This window comes from Aotus nancymaae, unplaced genomic scaffold (assembly GCF_030222135.1).
Source record: "Aotus nancymaae isolate 86718 unplaced genomic scaffold, 86718_ANA_hifiasm-v0.15.2.pri h1tg000044l, whole genome shotgun sequence".
Lineage (NCBI taxonomy): Eukaryota > Metazoa > Chordata > Mammalia > Primates > Aotidae > Aotus > Aotus nancymaae.
The window spans coordinates 1907234-1927053 of NW_026988458.1; the positions used below are offsets into that span (position 1 = coordinate 1907234).

A 19820-nucleotide genomic window follows, 5' to 3' on the forward strand; every position below is an offset into this window, starting at 1 on the left:
TTGTTTTGTAGATGGCACCGAGCATTGTGTCACGGTGTTTCCTAGATGGCACCGAGCATTGCGTCACGGTGTCGTTTCCTGGATGGCACCGAGCATTGCATCACGGTGTTTCCTAGATGGCACTGAGCATTGCGTCACGTTGTTGTTTCCTAGATGGCACTGAGCATTGCATCACGGTGTTTCCTAGATGGCACTGAGCATTGCATCACGGTGTTGTTTCCTAGATGGCACTGAGCATTGCGTCATGGTGTTTCCTAGATGGCACTGAGCATTGCGTCACGGTGTTTCCTAGATGGCACTGAGCATTGCGTCACGGTGTTGTTTCCTAGATGGCACCGAGCATTGCGTCACGGTGTTTCCTAGATGGCACTGAGCATTGCGTCACGGTGTTGTTTCCTAGACGGCACCGAGCACTGCGTCATGGTGTTTCCTAGATGGCACTGGGCATTGCGTCACGGTGTCGTTTCCTGGATGGCACCGAGCATTGCGTCACGGTGTTTCCTAGATGGCACTGAGCATCGCGTCACGGTGTTGTTTCCTGGATGGCACTGAGCATTGCGTCACGGTGTTTCCTAGATGGCACTGAGCATTGCGTCACGGTGTTGTTTTGTAGATGCACCACGCATTGTGTCACGGTGTTTCCTAGATGGCACCGAGCACTGCGTCACGGTGTTGTTTCCTGGATGGCACCGAGCATTGCGTCACGGTGTTGTTTCCTGGATGGCACCGAGCATTGCATCACGGTGTTGTTTTGTAGATGCACCAAGCATTGTGTCACGGTGTTTCCTGGATGGCACCGAGCATTGCGTCACGGTTTTGTTTTGTGTGTTTTTTGTTAGTTTTGTTTTGTGGCCATTCAGTTGCATTTTCATTTCCAAATGTGACATTAAAGAATCTAGAACAGTAATCAGAGAAATTGTACACTCAAGAAAATCAGAGATTATGAACTAGAATTAATGATTTAATCGCTGATCACTGTGTCTACTTTCAGACTGATATGAAGCCAGAGAAAAATTCCTGGTTTCATAAATACGAGCATGACAGTGAAATGTAGAAGACATTAGCAAAAGCACATGCGTGCCACTAAAAACCGGCGTGTTACTCAGGTGCTGGTTGCTTGTCTGACCCCTGAAAAGAACACTGGAGGAAGCCTCAGAAAGAGGAGAGCAGCACAGATCTGAGCTTTCGCGGGACCGAGCAGCTCTGTCGCGCACAGAGCACGGAGCAGGAGCTAGAACATGGAGAAGAGCCACAAACAGTTTTTATGCTTCTGTGACAAAGCTAGGGTCCCCCAGAGAAAGTGCTGACAGTATCCTGCTTCGCATTTCTAGGTGAAGGTGAACTTTTAGGTGAAGTTTCACTTCATTTTTAGATGAAATCTACGATTTTGTCAGGTTAAACCTTCTCTGAAAGATGTCAGGATTGATAAGTATAACCTGCGTAGTTGCTTGAAAATGCTAGAAAATAAAACAGATTTGCTCACTGTGCCTAAGTGCGCAGCAGTGCATTTTAGGATCACACTGAGCATGTACCTGGGGAAGGGTCGATGGGGACATCGGATGTCATGGTGAGACCTGTGAGTCGTGCCGTGTGACTTGCAGACATTCGTCGCTTTGTTTCCCAGTGAAAAGATCCACCAGAGCTCTGTGATAATACTCACATAAAAATACAAAAACCTTCCACAGGTGGTTTCTAAACTATTTCATCTAACTTTGCTTCGCTGGAGAGAAATCAAACCACATTCGAGAAATATCTTGAGAACAAATATATGTACGCTCTGTGCACTTGTAGAATGTTTTAAACACTCAGTTCTCCAGGGGAGACTGACTGTAGTCTTCATAGTCCAGTGACTTTAGTGGGGAAGACACAGTCCTCTCATTTGAGCTCTGTGTTAAAACCTAAAATTGAGTGCGAGTGGTAGTTATTTTCCTTCGAAGCTTGCTGAAACCATGACATGGCTGAATATCACTTAAAACAACATTTATCATGCCCTTTTATATTGACAAGTAATTGTAGTTTGAGAGGTTTTGAGTGTTACTCGATTGGAAATCGTAGACTCTTACTTGTAGTTTTAGTAGGGAGAAGTACACTCATAATTCTAGGATTTCAGATGAACCTCAAAGCTTAGCCCATTCTTAGGATGCACATTGACCATATCTGTGGGTTGTAGATTCCTAATGGCAAGAAAGATACTTGGGGCGTGTGGAGCAGCTGTGCGGCAGGTTGCCTCACGAGTACAGATGCTCTGAGATGTCATGGGCCTGAGGGCCGCTGGGTCTCTTCTGAGGGTCTTAGCTGAGAGTGCATCTCATGGCTGTGGACACTATAGCTCGTGTTTAACTGTCTGCGGGGCCGTGGAAGGAGCGCTGAGGATTCTCAGCAGAGCTCTAAACTTTGTATGCCTCTGACACATCAGGTATAGCCATTGGCGGGGAGGCGCCAGAGCCCTCGAGTGGGCCTGTTCCCTTGTGAGGTGCTGGGTGGAGCGTGGATGTGGACGAGGCCCTGCGGAGCTCCTCGTTGGGTAGATTGCCACCTCCCCCCTGTTCATATCCTGAGAGAGAGTGTGTCGTCCCCCTCTTGAGAAAATCGGTTTGCTCCATCTGAAAGGTGCCGTCAGTTATCCCTAACTAAAAATCCTTCTGTCTCCTTGGAAGCAAGTTCTGTTTTGCTTTTGAAATTTGTTTTTAAAATATCTTTTGTTACTGGCTGCCACATACTTCACTTAGTAAGTGCTGGTATATGATGTGTACCCTTGTCTGCCTCACAGCTCTCCGGCTCTCCTGGTGGGATCCCCTTCCTCACCTGAGCCTCTGTGCTGAGAATTCCAGCCCCTCCCCGAGGCCCAGGCACTGGGGAGGTGAGGAGGGTCCTTCTCTGTGCTGCGTCCTCCTCCTTTCCCTGGTGCTGGGGTCGGCCGGCGATGCTGCCTGTTAGTGGAATCTGTGCCTTCGGACAGTGTTCAGACAGTTCACATACATATTTCATGCTTGTATAAGTTGATCATCTGTTTAAGAATTTAAATTTTTATAAAGCTTAGAATTCTATCTCCTCCTCTCACACTTTTCTCTACTGCGCGAGCTGTCACGTGTTAAACCAAGACAGCAGAACTGCGAGGTGTCCGTGAATCTTTAACTTACAGAAAGAGTATGTTTAAAAAAGTATCCATTGCCACTATTATCTTCACACACCTCTATTAAGAGGCTTAAATTACACTTCTTCGTTACTGTCTTAAGAGGCGAGACTGACGTCTTGCATAACTGCACACATAGCAAGTCTCGGTCTCGTTATCGAGGTAACTCAGGAGGGCATTTGAAGCAGTCACAAAACATGTCCAAGCTGACCCATGTTATAAAGCTTCTTTGTGATCACCCCACTGATGGGTCGGCTCTGATTTGAGCCATCACATACATTAGTGTAACAATATGCTGCTATAGTCTTTGAACAAAAAATTAAAAGTGCGAGCAGAGAAGTGTGCTCTGTGGTGACCTTCCAGCCTGGTGATGGTTGTGTGATCTCCTAAAGGATAAAAGGAGAGTCTGAGCTCATTCCTGACCTCCCTCGAGCTCCTCCTTCTCACAGGCAGGCGGCAAGGCCACGGGCGGTTGCTTAAAGAAATGCCACCTTTATCTCCAGAGAGTGAGGGAAGAGTGACTGTTTCATGCACAGCAGGCAAACTCACTGTAAAGCCGTGAAGCAGAGCTTCTGTTTATCCAGTGCACTGTATTAGTACAAAATAAATGTTTGTATTTGATTTTTAAATATAATTATATTTTGTGAAGCAAAATTCTAGAATTCTAAGCCTTATAAAAAATTAAATTATATTTTGTTAAGCAAAATATAATTGTATGTAAAAATTAAATACGAAAACGAATACAAAGCTTCTATGCGGCGTGTTCTACGTGTTTTAAAGTAGTGTAGTACCGCGTGGTTAGGTAGCTGTTCTTGTTCAGCTTGAACAGCACAGAAGTTGGTCATGGAGAGGATGTTTCCAGGTAAGGGGTCAGGGATGTAAACGACGGATTTTGTTTGGAGGGAGCGTGCAGGCGGGTGAGAGGGAGAACAGCATGCTGTCGGCAAGTGTGTACTGCCCCTGACGCCGGCTCTTGCCTTGCAGAGTTCTCCGGTGTGCTGCACCAGTGTCACATCCTGGCCTCTGAGATGGTCCATTTCATTCACCAGATGCAGTATTACATCACATTTGAGGTACACTGCAGTCATTCTGTTGATTTTAATCTAAATAAGTAAGTCATGTCTTACGCTTTCACATGGCACATGTATGTGTGTCTATATATATACATGTCTATTTATAGATTTTTTCGACATGGAGTCTTGCTCTTTCACCCGGGCTGGAGTGCAGTGGCGCGACCTCGCCTCACTGCAACCTCCGCCCTAGGGGTTCAAGCAATTCTCTTGCCTCAGCCTCCCGAGTAGCTGGGATTACAGGTGACCGCCACCATGCCCGGCTGATTTTTGTATTTTTAGTAGAGATGGGATTTTGCCATCTTGGCCAGGCTGGTTTTGAACTCCCGAGCTCAGGTGATCTGCCCACCTCGGCCCCCCATTTGTGGTATATATTTTATAAGTGGTGCTATACTAGGAAGAACATGAGCTTATTTAGCATCTTCAAATTGCTGTTTCCCAGGTGCTTGAATGTTCCTGGGACGAGCTTTGGAACAAAGTCCAGCAGGCCCAGGATTTGGATCACATCATCGCAGCTCATGAAGTCTTCCTGGACACCATCATCTCCCGCTGCCTGCTGGACAGTGACTCCAGGGTAAGACTCCGACTTGCTTAGAAGCAACAAACCAAACTCAGAATCTTCTTTTCTTGGGTCCTTGTCAAATGGGGAATCTTAGAAATCCTGATGCAGCTACGTTTGCGATCATTGAGATAATTGTATTAAAACTTTAAAGTTGAAGGTACAGTTTCTGAACAGAATTGGAGCAGCAGTGCAATAGTGCTGACACGAGGATATACTCTAAAATGGATATCAACATTGTAGAAAATAGTAATACCTTCCATTTTTCAGATACAGTGATATCCTATTGTGGTATTCAGAAGAGAAAACCATGAGTTTTGAGTTGAGGTTAATATCTGAGCAAAGTAAGCAACACAATGTAAGAACAGAACACGTGGTAACATGGATGAGGCTTTTTGCAAACATTCTTTCCTTTAGGGTGCATGTTCTGAAAGTTGCACGTTCCACGTAGCAGATCTTCCTTGAGTTCTGCTTTTATTCTGAGGTCTGGGGCTGTAAGGAACCACATTGCTTTCACTTGAAGCAAATATACTGAGAAGTCGGGGCAACATTTCAGATGCATCTTTACATGAACTCTGACTTCACAGACATTGCAGGCTGGTGGAGGTTACCTCCGGCGAGGCCTGCACTCTCCTCACGGCCTGTCAGTGGAACACACCCCGCATCAGGGCTTTTACTTCATCAACATTTTTGTGTGTGTAGGTTAACCAGCCATGACTTTCATTATTAAACAACTATCAGTCATGTAAAAACGTGGTTGGGATTAAAGCTGCTTCTATATGGAATTTTTTTTTTTTTTTTTTGGTGCTTAAAAATCATTCTTTATAGCAGTGCAATAAAATCCAAAAATAAATGTTAGTTCATGTCGTTTATTAACTCAGTTACTTGTCTTCTGGTTTGTTGAAGCAGTAAGTCAGACAACATTTGCCACAATAATGTCTGTCAAAGTAGCTTGCCATAAACACTCCAGCACCACATTCATCAGAAGGGCACTCTCCACGAAGGCGACTCATTTTGCCATTCTCATCCACCTTCTAATAGTTCAGGACAGCCAGCTGAACCTTCTCTCTTGTGCTTATTCTTCTTGGGAGTGCTGTAAGACTTCTTCTTCCCTTTCTTAGCACCACCACAATGTCTCAACACAAGATGAAGAGTGGACTCCTTTTGAATGTTGTAGTCAGACAGAGTACGTCCATCTTCCAGTTGCTTGCCAGCAAAGATCAGTCTTTGCTGATCAGGAGGAATTCCTTCCTTATCCTGGATCTTGGCCTTTACATTTTCTATCGTATCCGAGGGTTCAACCTCAAGGGTGATGGTCTTCCCCGTAAGGGTTTTCACGAAAATCTGCATTTTGGTGGCGGCCCCACCTGAGGCTCAGATGGCGGATAGAAAAGGAAGAACCTGGAATGTTTTTATAAATGTGTGGAAATTATGGCAGAACAATAATTTAAAATACTTTGAGTATAATTAATAATTAAAGCAATGTACCTCCTGAGGTTAGAGGCCCTTGAAACCTCTATTACTAACCCTGGTCTTGTTACGGACTAAAGCTATGGGAGGGTTCGGGGTGCCTGCCAGCCGCTGCCTCTCTGTGTTCAGTAGACGCCGATGAGCGTGGTCAGCACACGTTCAGGCAGTCGGTGTAACAAATCGCTCTGTGTTCCTGCACTTGTGTGCCGCTAGCTGCAATGGCCTGTCTCATGGTGCAGTTGCGTGGCCAGATAGACACCGGCTCTGTAGCCAGGTAGACCAAGGGTTGAGTTTCACTTCATAGCTTTTGACTCCAGTGTTTTGTTTTAAAAGGGCACGGTCCTAGTCTCTCTCCAGTAGATTTGTAAGAATTATACAATTCAAGTATAACGTTGACCATAGTAGCTGGACAATAGGTGTTGCTATTTTATGCCTGGGTTTGCGTGTTTTGCAGAGATGTTGACAGTCACTAGATTTCATGGAGTTCAGAAAATGTTTGAACTACTGAGGATTATACCCATACTGATATCAGAACAATTGTGGCAAATAAGTAATATTCCACACAGCTGACGGATAATGTAGGAATTTTAGCCCACTTACAGATATGAATGTTCTGTGTAAAATAAATTGTCATGGCTTTTGCCTCTAGACGATTTCACTGATAAGAACAGCATCCCAGGGAGGAAAATCTTCCCGTCTGTAGCACGGTGCTCTGGTGAAAGTGGGTGTTTATGTGCGAGTTGGCCCCCCCGACGTCATTGAGGGATCATGCCAGAGGCTTCATCATCATTTCTGAACTTGCCTTTGCTGATGGCTTTACTCTTAATTTGATGATTTGTTTAAAATGAGGTTTATTTTTTTAATAAAAAGAAATACCCAGTATGTAAAACAGATTAAAACAATCCATTATTGACATAAGCAATTTTAAATATAACATTTTATTGTATCACTAAGAAAACCAAGGCGGTTTGATGCATAGAACCTTGAAGCTGGAGGCTGTGCACGTTTTTTGTCTTGTGTTTGCGCGGTGTTGAGAGGAATTGTGAATTGCACAGTGGATTGGTACCACTGATGCTGCCAAAGAGCGTCCTCCTGCGGGTGCCCTGTGCGGCAGACCCTGTTCTGCCCTGTGCGGCAGAACCCTGAGCTTGAAGTCCATGTCAGTGGGCCACCTTGTGGACACGTCAGCTCTTCCAAAGATAAGAAATTATCCTTCATTAGACTACGTAAAGAAACAAATTAGAAAATCTTTACTAAAAACAACAGATGAAACCATCTCTACCTTTTATTTTGCTTATTTGTTTTAAGACCCTATCAAAAGGACAGAACAGCTTCTAAGAGGAGAACTCGTAAGATGCCCTGTTGATCACGTGGTTGTCTTATGTTAGGAACAGCATCGCTTGATCACATCCTTCTGTCATTTGCCAAATGAGTTCACATTGTTTTCGTTGCCATGTAATTTGAAGACCTTGTTTTGCATAAGTGCATTGTAGTTAGTGAAAGAGAGCATGGGCTGTTCACTGCACAATACCAAGTTTTCCTGCGTGTTTGTTCTGAAACCCATTCAGCAAATACTCATTTCAGCTCTGTCTCACTTGAGATCAGGCATGAGCTCAACTCTGAATGGTGCTGCTGTGACTTAGCAAATGAATTTTGAACCCATGCATCGCCATCCTTTCATAAGGGAAAATATGTTTGCGGAATAGTATTAGTCCATTAGACAATGGTGGTGAGAGGTGGCTTTCCATCGCTGTAAAGTCGTGTTAATCTTAGTGTCTCCGCAGATCCACGGTACTGTGTCTTCCCGACCACGGGCCTGGAGCCTCGTTACCTCAGCTCTTCTATGCTTCTCAAGTACAGTTATGTCATCTTTCTCCTATAAACTTCTTGCAAATCTTTTGTTACATTACTGCTACATTAGACAAATTTGACTGGTCTGAAATGGTACTGATTTTGTTACTTTGATCTCTAATTTTTCTATTCTAGTATTTTCTCGGTCCATCTTTTTTATAAATAAAACCAGTTTTGTTTCTTTCATTGCACACAGCCTGCCTTTGCTGCTTTTTCATGCATCTGAGTGTTAGCTAGGCTGACTCTAAACGCAAAGGGAATCCCATTCTCATTCCTGATGTTCAGGGGGTGCTTTATTGCTTCACCGCTGGCTGTTTTGTTTGCAAATACATCTGATAGGACCTTGTCAAACTAAGAGGGTTCTACCGTAGGCCTAGTTTGCTTAGATGCTTTATTTAAATTATGAATGGGTGCTGGATTTTATCACAGTTTTCTTCTGCAGTTTTGAAATTACCCCTCGCTCCGCCCTGAGATTGTTAGTGTGTTTTTTCAAACCTAAGATGGCAGAGGGTAGAGTTAACCTTTCTCTTCAGTCATGGAACTCTGCCATCAGTGGTCCATGAAAGGCCTCTCATATGTTCTTGGGTTTAATTTGAACCCCTTCCCCGCCAATACCCCAATTCCTCCCTCCTTTACCCCCTTCCCTGCTGTTTGCATCAGTTTTAATGTGTTTGCTCTATGGCCTTGGGTATATAGATGGTATTTTCTGTGTATACATTTTTAATTTACAGAAATGATTTTGTCGTGTAGATTTCATTGCGTCCTTTCGTGCCACACTAGGAGAGAGATTAACAAAGTACAGTAGTTGTATACTGACGATTACTGTGCAGTTATAAGCAATGAACGGGAGATACCTGCTGTGACATTGATGTATGTTTAAAGCATTAGGAATTTTTTCCTGATGTTAAGGTATCCTTTTATTCCTGGTATAAAATAGGATATACGTTTTAAAAACCTTGCTGAATTTGCTTTTTTATATTTTACTGAGTATTTCCTTTCTCATAATTTTCATTACCTGTTTTTACTATATCTAAAACAACTGGAGATACTTTCCTATTCTTTTCTAAATCTTGAAATAGTTCTCCTTGTAACTACCTGCTGTCTAGCTTTGAAATTTGGGGCAGAACTTTATTTTTAAGCTTGTGAGGAATGGAGATGATTTGCGGAGAGCCCCTGGCCCACCGTGGGACTCGGGCAGTCGTGCTTGCTCTTGTTATGGCGCGTGCGGGTGCAGAATGGTCACATTTTGCTGATGCCCAGTGTGGTGCTGCTCAGCAGGACGGTTCGGGAAGCGTGTGGTGAGGGAATGAACGAGCAGCTAATGAACACTTTGAGAATTTTAGTTGATATCTTGCTTTAGAGTGTCTTTTCATTAATTATCAGTGTTTTTTTTAAGAAATTCAGTAAGCTTGTTGACGCTGTATTCATAAAACACGGTCATCTCTCTTCAGGCACTTTTAAATCAGCTTAGAGCTGTGTTTGATCAAATTATTGAACTTCAGAATGCTCAAGATGCCATATACAGAGCTGCTCTGGAAGAACTGCAGAGACGATTACAGTTTGAAGAGAAAAAGAAACAGCGTGAAATTGAGGTAAGGTATTTACACTCGTGAATTTCTCTATTTGAATAATGAGCTCCTTGGCACACACGATAATCACAAATGCCAACACGTAACTTTCTTGCCAGAATGGTCAGCCAGGTTGAGAGGTGCCTATGCTGCTTTCGAAGTCCTGAGAAAGTGTGGATAGCTTTAAAGAGGGAGGGGTCACGCTCACCATCATCATCATCATGTTTCAAAAAACAAACAAAAGCGGCAGCATTCAGCAGCATCAGTCTCACACCCGTGCTCGTTACTAAGTGCCGCTGCGGGGGGTCTCCGCAGTTGTCTCCCCGCTGCATCGCTGCGGTGCTGGAAGCTCGTGGATCCTGCACCACACTGCAGTTTGCAGATCTGCGCATCTGCAGCCGCTCCCCAACTCACAGCAGGCTTATGTCCCAGTCAGCTCATTCCACATGGGAAGCGCATTTAATACAGGTGGAGCATCCCTCATCTAAAGTACGAAATACAGAGTGCTCCTAAACCCCAGACTTTTTCATCACTGACATGTCACAAGTGGAAAATTCCACACCTGACCCCTTTGCTTTCTGATGGCTTACTGTACACAAACTTTGTTTCCTGCAGAAAATTATAAAAAAATGTATAAAATTACCTTCAGGCTATGTGTTTAAGGTGTGTATGAAGCATAAATGAATTTCACATTTAGACTTGCGCCCCTCTCCAGGATAGCTCATTCTGTATGTGCAAATACTGCAAAAGCTGAAATTCAAAATACTCCTGGTCCCAAGCATTTCAGATAAAGGATACTCAACTTGTACCCTGATAAACCCATTGTTGAAGTAAAAGAATCTTGTCAAACCATCTTCAGTTGGAGACTATATGTATGTTTATATACCTGTAATGCAAGTTTATGTGTATGTGGAATATGTATAGGTATTTATGTATGTGTGCATATGTGTGTGTGCAGGTGCATGCACGTGTGTGTACATACGTGTATATGTGTGTGTGTACAGGTGCATGCACACATGTGTACAAACGTGTATATATGTGCGCAGGTGCATGCACGTATGTGTGCATATGTGTATATGTGTGTACAGGTGCATGCACACGTGTGTACAAACGTGTATGTGTGTGTGCAGGTGCATGCACGTATGTGTGCATACGTGTATATGTGTGTACAGGTGCATGCACACGTGTGTACATCCGTGTGTATGTGTGTGCAGGTGCATGCACATGTGTACGTGTGTGTGTGTACAGGTGCATGCACGCATGTGTGTACATATGTGTATGCATGTGTGTGTACAGGTGCATGCACGCATGTGTGTACATAGGTGTATATGTGTGTGTACAGGTGCATGCACGCATGTGTGCACATATATGTGTGTGTGCAGGTGCATGCCCGTGTGTGTGTACATATATGTGTCTATGAACCAAATTGCTGTACTTAAGGTTATTTCCGGGACCTTGTGGGATGATTTATTAAGCAAGTTTGGCTGTTTATGGGATTTCTTTTATTTACTATGATCTGTGTAATCTTTTACTTTTTCGAGATACAGTCATGTGCCATGTAACGTTTTGGTCAGTGACAGACTGCATATATGACAGTGGTCCTGTAAAATTACAATGCCATATTTTCATTGTGCCTCTTCTGTGTTTAGATATGTTAGCTACACAAATACTTACCATTGTGTCACAGCTGCCTACAGCATTTAGTACAGCCACACGCTGCCCAGGTTTGCAGCCTAGGAGCATAGGCTGTGCCCTGAAGTCAGGGTGTGTATAGGCTGCACCGCTGAGGTTTGTGTGAGGGCACTCGGTGACGTCCACATGGAGGAAATCACCTCATGATGCGTTTCTCGGCTGTGTCTGTCATTAATCTATAGCTGTCCTTACTTTTGGGGTTGTCGAAGATGTTATTCAGTCAATACAGTATGGTTTCCCTTGAAACCTGTGTTAGGGGACCGTACGTAGCTTGGAGAGGCCTCCGCCACTGGGAGCACAGGTTATTCCTTTGGTGCAGTTTGGAAACATTTGTGTCGCTAAGGGGTCTCATTACTCAAAGAGGATTTTGGTAATTCTGGAGTGTTGTAGAGTTGGCACACAGAATCTCCTAGGGCTGGTCCAGGCAACCCTATGGATAACTTAAAGTCAGACGTACTCACGATTGTACCTAACTCTGTAACTTACTGGCTCTGTGCCTTTGGGCAGCTCACCTCTCCAAGATGTAGTCTCCTTATTTGTAAAATGGGTGATGAGGAGTACGACCTCACAGAGTCATTTACCTGTGTGTGATGATATCTGTCGCTTACCTAGTAGGCATTCAATGCGTGCTGGCCACTGCCATGTGTAAGACTGCCACATGCCCCAGAGAAGCTTCTCTCCTAGAGAATTACTAAATTATCTAAAAGTTGACCACAATCAATCCTTAGGATTTTAACCCTGTGCTAGTAGCCTGTCAGCGGCCATGTGGAGTGGAAGGTTCTCTTGGACAGTTTGCCAAGTGGGATAGGTGCACAGGCCAAGTCCAGGTTGGTTCAGGGTATTGTATTTAGACTTGCTTAAGGAGGCAGGAAGAGACACAAAAGCGAATGCCACATCCAAGAAATCATTTAAATTCAAAAGGCAAGATAATCTTCAAAGCAGTCATTTAGACCTGAGGCCCACGGCAGGTTCTGAAGAGATCATGCACGGCACCTCCTGGAAAGATGACAGAGCCCCGGCTGCGTGCTGGGACCGAAGCGGCGCCTGCCCGCTGCACCCCGGTGCCGCCATGTTCTCGGGCTGCTGTTGAGTGGGGGGCCCCAAAGGGTCTTCGCCTCCTCATGGCCCTTCTGTTTCTTTCCACCTTTCTTCTCGTACCCCTGCATTTAGAGTGATATTTCCAATTCAAATGTAGGGTTAACAGACTTACTTCTTTCATTTTAAAAATGTTTCTTAAGTGTTGAAAACATCGGTTTCTGACAGGATCGCACGTAATGATTTGCGGTCTTACGATAACGCGTCCATGCGCACCCATTCGTGTGACTGTCTCAGAATGAGAACCTGCCGCTGATACGGGAACAATATAGTTTTGAAAACAGTTTTACTTTTTTTGCAATTTTTTTTGAGGGAAAAAAGAAAAATACTTTTTCTATTATTCTAATATATTTTTTAAATTTTTTGCCGAGATTTTTTTCCACTAAATAGATGCATTCAAATTCCACGTGGTAATGTCCTTTGAAATAATTGCTCCCTTAAGGCTGTTCCATCAACTCAGTGCACAGTTAGATTAATCGGTTTCATTTTGGCTTTTAATTTTTAGGGATCAATTTACTTATAAAACAGAATTGAACGTAGTTCTCTAAGGTGGTAACCTGATGCTGGAACAAAGCATTTGGGTAGTTTAGCTTTTGTTGCTGTCTGTCCTCGTCTCCCTCGTAAACATGGACGGAGAAGTCCACAGTATTACCACACTGATAGATCAAAGCGATAATGTGTTACAGATAAGTTTCAGCTTATTCCAAGAATACAAGAATACCTCCTTTTATCATTCTAATATGAATACTGTAATTCATGTTTATAAACTAAAGGGGAAAAGTTATATGATCATCTCAATAGATGGCGAAGATCATTTAATACCAAGTAAAACCTGATAAAAAGGTTTGCATGAATAATCTTATAACAAAACATGATACTTGGGGGTGAAATATTGGAAGCACATCCCTGAGACAGAGCAAGACACACACGCTTCTGCACCGATGGTCCAGCCAAGGCTGCAAGCCGAGGGGAAGAACAGAGGCGAGGAAAGAAAGCTGGCATTTTGTTGTTACAAAAGTCGGTTGTGTAGAATGAAACTAGACCCCTGTCTCTTGCCATGTACAAAACTCAAATAAAAATGGGTTAAAGACTTAGATCTAAGACCTCACATTATGGGACTACTGCAGGAAAACACTGGGGGACACTCTCGGACCTTGGTCTGGGCAAGGATGTCTTGAGTAATACTCGACAAGCAGCTGTAGCCAAAGCAAATGGGGGTCTCATCACGTTGAAAAGCTTCCGCACCCCAAGGGAGCAGTCTACAAAGTGAAGAGGCAGCCCAGAGAACAGGAGAACGTATCTGCAAACTACCCATTGATGAGGAATTGATAACCACAATATACAGGGAGCTCAAACAGCTCAACAGGAAAACATCTAGTTATTTGGTTAAAAAATGGGCGAAAGATCTGAATCGACATTTCTCGAAAGAAGACATACAAATGGCAAGTAGGCATATGAGAAGCTGCTCTACATCATTGATCATCAGAGAAATGCAAATCCAAACTACAATGAGATGTCATCTCACCTCAGCTAAAATGGCTTTTATCCAAAAGATGGGCAAGAACAAACGCTGGTGACGATGTGGAGAAAGGGACCCTCACACACTGCTGAGGGCATGTGAATTAGTACTAGAATAAGCTCACAGTAGTTGGCTCAAGGAAAGACAAGTGAGTGGAACAGGGTAAGGTCCAGAAGCAGCCCACAGACAGTGTAGTGCCAGCACTTTGGAGGCCAGCGCTGGTGGATCACCCGAGGTCTGGAATTCGAGACCAGCTTGGCCAACATTGAGAAACCCCGTCTCTACTAAAAATACAAAATTAGCCAGGCGTGGTGGCTCATGCCTGTAGTCCCAGCTACTTGGGAGGCTGAGGCAGGAGAATCACTTGAACCTGGGAGGCAGAGGTTGCAGTGAGCTGAAATCGCGCCATTGCACTGCAGCCTGGGCAACAAGAGTGAAACTCCATCTCAAAAAAATAAAAATAAAAAATAAACAAATAAAATTATAATTCCTATATAGGCTATATGAGAAGCATTTAGTCAAATTCATCATTGATTGAAAATAATCTTAAAAACAGAAATAAATGTGCATATCTCCAGTACTGAAAAATAGACCATGCTTAGGGAGCTAGAAGCATTCTCACTAAAGTCAAGATAATAGTTTAAAGGGTGTGGACACCTTGAGCCAGCTGATTCCACTTCACACATGCTGTCTTTGTTGTATAAAAATGTGTACACCAGAGGGAAGGATAAAGGCTGATTATCATACTGAAAAGTGATCAGCTTGAGATGAATTATAGACATTGTTACATGTTGTACAACAGAGGGCTGGGCACGGTGACTCACTCCTATAATCCCAGCACTTTGGGAGGCCGAGGCAGGCCTGTCACAAGGTCAGGTGTTCGAGACCAGCCTGACCAACATGATGAAACCCTGTCTCTACTAAAAATACAAAAATTAGCCAGGCGTGGTAGTGCGTGCCTGTAATCCCAGCTACTCAGGAGGCTGAGGCAGGAGAATCGCTTGAAACCGGGAGGCAGAAGTTGTAGTGAGTCAATATCACGTCACTGCACTCCATCCTGGGTGACTGAGTGACACTGTCTCAAAAAAAAAAAAAAAAAAACAGAGGCAGTTCTCTGTGTGCCCAGAAGTATTCATCTGAAATATTCTCAAGATACATTGTTAATTGAAAAAAGTAAGCTAGAGAGAGTCTGGCATCAGAGGGGTATTGAGAAAGTGTTGAAGGGTACAGAGGGGCATGGAAAGCAGCATCTCCCCCGCCACATACCTGTTTCAGCCTCACTCCATAATCCGTTTTCCATCACGGTTTTACTTACATTTGGCACTTTTGATTCTTCAGGGCCAGTGGGGAGTGACGGCGGCGGAGGAAGAGGAGGAAAATAAGAGGATTGGAGAATTTAAAGAATCTATACCAAAAATGTGCTCACAGTTGCGAATACTGACACATTTCTACCAGGTGTGTATGAGGATAGAGAGTTGCTTTTCACACCACTCTGCCCATGTTCTGTGCCTGACAGTTGCTTTCGCCGTGATGAGAGCTGAGTCAGCCCTGCTGGTCTGCCACTGATCTGTGTAGGTGTGAGTAGCACCCACGGTGGACCCTGTGACCCTCTCGGGGACTCAGGTATGCCTGGGCTCCGGGCAGTGCCAGTGTGCCGCCAGTGAGAACCCTGGCCAAAGAGTGGCCCCTATGCTCCCCTGTGGTGGGACTGCAGGGACCTGCAGGCATCTCTGCTGCCTTCACTTGGGCCTCCCAGTGACTCCCAATGGGGACTGTCCCTGAGGCAGCTGTCCAGCCTGGGTGAGAGGGGCTGGCCAGCCAGCAGACATGGTGTAGACCCCGGAAGACTGGGCACGTCTGAACTCTGCTTTCGCCTCCACATGTGGGTCCCATTTCCCACTTCCTCCATTTCTCAGTGTGATCTTAGTGAGAGAGGTAGAGATGAAAAGATTTCATGAAAAATATTTCTGTTCCGTCTCTGCTCACTAATCGTGGCGCATCAAGCCTCCAGCCCTCCAACGTTGTGGGTTTGTGTGCTGGTGCCTTAGTGTGATTCAAAATTGAAAGTGAGACCTCACTTGCTTTGTTCTGTGGGCACCTAATTTGTTTCCCAGGTCCTCATACTTTTTTTTCTTCTTGAGACTCAGTCTCTTTCTATCACCCAGGCTGGAGTGCAGTGGTGTGATCTTGGCTCACTGTAGCCTCTGCCTTCTGGGTTCAAATGATCCTCCTGCCTCAGCCTCCCCAGTAGCTGGGATTACAGACGTGCATCACTATGCCTGGCTAATTGTTTTATTTTTAGTAGAGACGGGGTTTCACCATGTTGGCCAGGCTGGTTTCAAGCTCCTGACCTCAAGTGATCCACCCACGTTGGCCTCCCAAAGTGCTGGGATTACATACCCAGCCCTTATACTTTTTAAATACTTATTTTTCTTCAAGATAACTAAGAAGGAACGTTGCCCCTTTTACAAGTGGTCTTACTCTGACCTTGGCCTACTTTTGCATTCTTGAAGTTTTATAAAAGGGGGTAGTGACTGGCCGGTCATGTTCCGTGCACAGGCACCCCTGTTGGATGGAGTTTCGACACAATGCCTTCTTGAACTCGTATTGTTTATACAGTATGTATTCTCGTTTCTAATAGAATGGACCTAATGGCTAGGTCTATACAACTCTGTAAAATCAGACAGTCACATAGCTACAGAGGAGCAGTGGGTTATTTTAAAGACTTGTCTGTGTGCTTATTTCTGAGAGAGAATATGATGTTTATGGTTACACATTTCCCTGAGGGAGTTAATACTTTTTTAAAAAGTAATCTTAATCACTGTAATCCTAATTTTACCCAAATTACAGTCTTAAATCTGAATGGTCCTGATTTACAAAGAAGTGTCTTTTCTGTGACAGCAGGAGCCCATCTCTGCTCTCTGTGGCAGTGCTGGAGACAGCAGGGTGTTAACAGCTTCTCACATTGATGGGGAAGAACGGCGTCAAAACTGTGGAAGAAATAGCCTTAGATTTCCTTTTAGTCAGTTTCACAGATCATTGTATTTCAGTTTTCTCACAAAATAGGAAGTCATTGTCTGTATTTTTGGCAATATAACTTCATAGGTGCTTTCTTCTCCCCTTACCTAAAAAGGCAGTAATATCCCACACGCGCACACACACGCACACACATGCGCACACACGCACATACGCGTGCGCACACACGCACATACGCGTGCACACACACAGCCTTTGCCTGCTCAGAGGTGAAGTTACCACAGCCTACATCCAGACCGGCTCTTCCAGGCCTACTTGGGAGCTTCTGCATTTGTTTTTCTGACCGGAAGCTGGGAAGGGGCAATGGCTGGTGGAGACTTGGGAGGGGCTTGGTGAGGACACGGAGCCTCAGTGACTGCGTTCTCTGCAGTCCCGTGATATCTTTCCCGGCTGGCAGTTCCCATGAACGGATCCGTGTCCCGTGGCATGGAGTAGGCTCCAGCACTGGGCAGGGATGTTCCTGTACTCAGTAAGCAAGTCTTTCAGCCTGAAATAGAAGCGGTCAGTCCTTTCGTCTTGGCAGAGTTTGAGGGCTGGCACATCTTTACAAAGGCCCCTCAGTAACAGGATGGTAGCGACGCCCACGCCCGTGAAGAGGGCAGCTGCAGCATCATGTCCAGCAGCTAGACCCAAAGACCCTATGGATGCTCTCGATGTGTTCTCCAGGGCAGGCTCCAGGACTAAATACGCCTTCATGAGTCGCGTGAAAGTGAAGTGTGTGCCACTGAGTTTTGCACTCAAAATAAAGAGAATACAACGTTCCAACATCTGGGACTTTCCTGTTTTGCTTATTCTTGTGGAACTTAAGAACAAAGTGAAAAAACCTATTGGTTAGCTGCTTTCAAATAAAATGTATTGTTTGCTAATTTGTCCTTGTAAAAGTGCTCCCGTTCCTAATGCAGGTGCACTGGCTGTGTGGACTCCAGGGTCCCAGCAGCACTGGCTTCCTGGACGCCTCCCATGGCAGGCATTTACTAAGAGCCTGTGGATCTGGAAGGAAAAACACACCCGACTCAAAGGGGATTAAGGGTGTGGGAAATACATTTGTGGGTCACTCTTTTCTGAAATAATATTTTATTCCTTTTCGTCTTTTTAGGGTATCGTGCAGCAGTTTTTGGTGTTACTGACGACCAGCTCTGACGAGAGTCTTCGGTTTCTTAGCTTCAGGCTGGACTTTAATGAGCATTACAAAGCCAGGGAGCCCAGGCTCCGCGTGTCTCTGGGTACCAGGGGGCGGCGCAGCTCCCACACGTGAAGCTCGCGGTCCTCCCAGGGACCTGCAGATGATGTTCGTTGCGCTGCTAGACACAGAATTCCCACTGGTGTCTTCCAGGAACTGCATCTGCAGGTGTCCTGCCCTTCCGCCCACGAGTGCGCCGTGTTTCAGCGGAGCGGGCGGGTGGGAGAATCCACGTCGTGTTTCACACGTCGCAGTCGAACGCATTTGTAAATCACTAAATTAAGTAGGCTGGCTGCACTGTTCACATTCGTCTCTAAAAGTCTTCATTGCTAAAAGATACCATAATTTGCTGAGGCTTCTTAAGCTTTCTATGTTATAATTTATATTTGTCACTTAAAAAAATCAATTTCTTTTAGAAAAAATTAGGGTGATAGGATATTCATTAGTTAAGATGGTAACGTCATTGCTATTTTTTTAACATCCTCTTTAGAGGTAATTTTTGTTAACATAACCAAAAATTAAATTGAAACAGAATGTCCCAACTAAGAAAATATATAGAGCATTTTATTTTTTTTTTAGTGTTGTAAAATATTTACCTCTGTGAGACCCTTTGTATCTTAATGCATAACCTTTACACATATTTATTCTTATTTTCTCTCCTTTCAGAGTTTACATTTTTATATTTAATTTACTATTTCAGATTTTTAAAATAGTATAGAAAAAGGAGTGATACAGAACAAAAACACTCATACAGTGCAACCCAAATACCACAGATCATCAGCTGAAGCAGCGTGTAAATAGGAATGATGAGAAAAAGTTAATGGATATTTTATTTTCAAAATTCCTGATAAGCATTGGAAAGAAATCGACATGGATAATGAAGATTTCCTTTTTCCTTGCCTATTTTTTCATTGTAAATATTTATATACTACTGACCAAGATGTTGGTGGGGGGGATTGTTTTTTGTAAAAATGTCATTATCAGGTCACATAAATCTGCCTTTATGTTGCATAAGTGAAAATTTAGAAAATTAAAAGCACTTATCTTTCAGATGCATTGTTATTTCTTGAATAGTTTATGAAGGGACAGTTTACTTGTGGGTTTGGGGGTTGAGCGTTGATAGGATTCGAGTTAATGTGGTACAGCCTAGGAATTATTTAATCAGTGAAACCAGGAAGTTAACTGTGTGACTTTAGGTGTAGAAGCAAAGGCAGTGCCACCGCTCAGGCCACAGGCTCGGTGCTTTAGTTATTTAATCCACATCTGACTCCTTTAGGTATGGATTTCCTTTAAAGGGGCTGTCAGGAATCCTGGCCATGCAGAATTGAATCCATGGCAAAGGCCAGAAATTCAATGTAATTTTAGTTTTAAAATTCACAAAATCAGAAATTTGAAACAGGTTTTTCTACTGCAAGGTTTTCTAAAAATTATGGTTGTTGGAAATAGATGCTTGATGCTGCAAAGAAAAATCAGCACTGAGACAAAGGGTATTTTAGCAACGCAGTCTTTACTTCCTGGACCGCAGGAAGGGTACTTTCACTAGCCATCTTGCCGTGGGAGTACAGTGAACAAAGGAAAACACACAAATTTATCCCTTACGCATTTGGGTCGTCCTTACTGTTGTGTCTGATCTCCATTGGCTGGAGC

At 44.0% G+C, this 19820-nt stretch overlaps 1 protein-coding gene and 1 pseudogene across 1 annotated transcript in view; one reads left to right on the forward strand and one right to left on the reverse strand.

Annotated features, from left to right (window-relative positions):
* The window catches only part of TUBGCP3 (tubulin gamma complex component 3), a 98432-nt gene extending 79209 nt beyond the window's left edge, over positions 1-19223 (forward strand). Inside the window, exons 18-22 of the mRNA XM_012464769.3 lie at positions 4118-4206; positions 4646-4777; positions 9535-9675; positions 15296-15412; positions 18090-19223. Coding sequence (XP_012320192.1) covers positions 4118-4206; positions 4646-4777; positions 9535-9675; positions 15296-15412; positions 18090-18248 — 638 coding nt within the window. The 3' untranslated portion in view covers positions 18249-19223. The remainder of the gene's footprint in view (positions 1-4117; positions 4207-4645; positions 4778-9534; positions 9676-15295; positions 15413-18089) is intronic.
* LOC105725635 (ubiquitin-ribosomal protein eS31 fusion protein-like) lies at positions 5577-6157 on the reverse strand (annotated as a pseudogene).
* Positions 19224-19820: the final 597 nt, after the last annotated feature.